This window comes from Notothenia coriiceps, unplaced genomic scaffold (genome assembly GCF_000735185.1).
Source record: "Notothenia coriiceps isolate Sejong01 unplaced genomic scaffold, NC01 NC01_scaffold00036518, whole genome shotgun sequence".
In the NCBI taxonomy this organism is placed as follows: Eukaryota; Metazoa; Chordata; class Actinopteri; order Perciformes; family Nototheniidae; genus Notothenia; species Notothenia coriiceps.
In genome coordinates, this window is record NW_011369219.1 from 412,392 (window position 1) to 415,273 (window position 2,882).

Sequence of the window (2,882 nt, forward strand, 5' to 3'; positions counted from 1 at the left end):
GCGACTTGACTGACTTCTTGGTACACCCTGATAATAAGGAGTTACAATAATCCAGCCTTGAAGTAACAAATGCATGGACTAGTTTCTCTGCATCATTTTGAGGCAAGATATGCCTGATTTTTGCAATGTTACGTAGATGGAAGTAGGCGGTCCTTGAAATTGATTTTATGTTGGCATTAAAGAATAAATCCTGATCAAATATAACACCAAGATTCCTTACAGTCTCACTGGAGGCCAAATTAATGCCATCCATAGTTAGTATATCTTTAGATAATTTGCTTTTACCCACAGCTAATTTGAGTGAAGATGTTCTACTCGTACAATCCAGTAGTGTCACTGAATCTGTCTGTTTTCAAAAAGTAGTTCCTTTATCTGGATACAAAAAAAAGGGTAAACACATACTTGTATTTTCAAAATATTGAAATTACCAGATTCTTTCCATCTTGTTTAGTGATGGTGACCACCCGACTCTCTGCAGCCCCCTCCTTGATGGCCTGTTTGATGCTCATGTCGATGACGTCAGAGAAGTCGCACAAGGTCTGCAGCTCCTGGACAAACAGCATAAGGAACAACTTTTGTAACCAAATCAACAAAGAAAACCTTACTATATAATTACCAAATTACAAATAACAAACCCAGTATTTCATTCTGAAAAACTACAAGTCCTTGAGGCCACAATCCTGTATTTCTGTTTCATTTCTTCAACTCCCTTAAGCTCTAAATCATCATATTTATTTTGCTACATGTTTTCTTTTTATATATTTTTGAGTGAACTTCAAGGGTTGAAGTGAGTTATGGCCCCTTGCTTTTAATTTGGAGATGTAGGTACTAAAAGGCCTTCAGTACTGCCCTCCTCTAAAAGTCAGCTGAATGTCCATCATGTAGACATTTTAAAAAGGAGCAGAGGCTACTGACAGTGCTCATGAAACCAACCTCGTCAGAATCTTTGAGTTTCTCTCGACACCACTGAATGCCGATGTCCGCTGCCACCACGATGATGAGCTGTCCGCTCGACGGATCCCTGACCTGGAAGGTCTCCGTGTAGAAGGCCTTCTCCAGGGACTCCATGCTGATCAGGTACTTCAGCTTGAGGTCGCGCGCTGTGGTCCGACACTGACTGAACTGCTGGATAAAGCGCTTAAAGCGGAATCGGATTCGCTTGCGTGTCACAAAGTTGCAGTCCTGGATCTGAGCTCTCATGTCTTTTGGCAAGAAAGACTTGTAACTAGAAGTAAGCAAAAGGAAAATTAGCTAAATTAATTTTGATTATAAAAATATTTTTGCAATGTAATCATACACATAAAAGAAACCCCAAGTATATTTAGTGGACAAAGCTTTTTTTTCACTGAAATTGACAAGTTCTTATCATGTTAATGATGTCTTGTTCTGATCATTAGTGCGCTGAAACATTTAACAACAAATCATGCACAGAGAAATACAGATTAGAAAAGTACATTAAAATGACACAATTTGTTGCTTTCAAAAGAACTAAGTCACAAAGACTGGATCTCTTCTTGATTGACACTTGCATTGAATGCTTTTTCAGATTCTTTGATGAGCTAAAAAAATTGTTTTGCTAATTTTAGAATAAAGTTAGTTAGGGTAGCCTTTTAGTTTCCCTAGTACCTTATGGTGTGGTAGATGTCCAGCGGTGACATCTGTTTCTCTTTGGCTGTTCTCGACATGTCCAGCACAGCCATACCGAGGCACTCTTCCTGAGTCTCATGGGAGTTTGGGATCTTCACCAAGCCATTGACAAAGTCATTCCTCCACTGCATACAGAGAGTAACACATTCACTGCAACTGCTATCAGTCTTTAACATTGTTTGAACACGGAGGCTCTGAATTTCTTTTTGGTTGTTCTATGATTTAACCTACAACTGGTGAACAAAGAGACATGTTTCCCTAACCCCTAGATTCCACGGGCCCGTCTGCGCCGCGTTACGGCCACGTTACGTCTTGGCGCTGTGCTCCGCTAAAAATAGGATGCAAGTCTATTTTCGACGTGACGCGAGGCGTTGCATAGTGCCGGGCAGGAAGTGGACCGGTCAGAGCATCCAGTCAATCCCCAAAATAAACAAATTTTGCAGATCCCATCCCTCCGTAGTCTTTCAAGTAGGAAGAGAAATGCCAGCGTTCTCCTCCGGTTTACAGGCACTGTGTAAATTATATATAATGAATAATTATGATGATGAAGTAATTTTTTTACCACTAAAATACAGCAACACATCTTTGATTCATGTTGTTTATAACTGGGATATTATTATTATTATTAACTTTGTCTGTACAAAGTAGCCTGTCCAGGAAATATGCCCAAATCAACAAAAACTCTGAGCCGGCACACAAGATGCTCCGCTTCTGAGATGCTTCTGAAACGCGCCCGGTGGGTTATGACGCTGGAGGAGGTCGGTCCAAAACCACGACGCAGCTGTGACGCAGCGCAGACGGACCCGGTGGAATCTAGGGGTAACGGCCCCTACAAACGGCGGCGTGCGTTGACGCTTCAACGCTTCTGCCCATTCACTTTGAATGGGGTGACGTCACGATTCGGTGAACTGAACTGCACAATTAATTATAATAATTACTTAATAAGCAATTATTGCTTAAGCCTTAGGCTTGTTTGAGACGCGTTGCTGCTCGCCTCGAAAGTAGACGAGAATAGCCAATCGCAGCCGGGGGAGGTCTCAAAAAGCTCGCCTGAAGTCGGACAGCTCGGAGTCGGCTTCTTCTTCTTCTCTCAGTTTTTTGGCGGATTGCAAACAACTTGAAGGTGCATACCGCCACCTCCGGAGTCGGCTTGACTAAGTTTGCATTTATAAAGAATGCACACATGTGTTTAATCGTTAATGTCAGATATGTACTAAGTAAATACATTTGTTCCT

General features: G+C 41.6%; 1 protein-coding gene across 1 annotated transcript; it reads right to left on the reverse strand.

Moving 5' to 3' along the window:
- Positions 1–212: 212 nt before the first annotated feature.
- Positions 213–1,791, reverse strand: LOC104963994 (tyrosine-protein kinase JAK2-like). The gene is made up of 3 exons (XM_010792695.1): positions 1,627–1,791; positions 934–1,225; positions 213–548 (listed from the first exon to the last, which is right to left on the reverse strand). The coding sequence occupies exons 1-3, from the start codon at positions 1,776–1,778 to the stop codon at positions 411–413; spliced, it is 582 nt and encodes a 193-aa protein (XP_010790997.1). The 5' UTR covers positions 1,779–1,791; the 3' UTR covers positions 213–410.
- Positions 1,792–2,882: the final 1,091 nt, after the last annotated feature.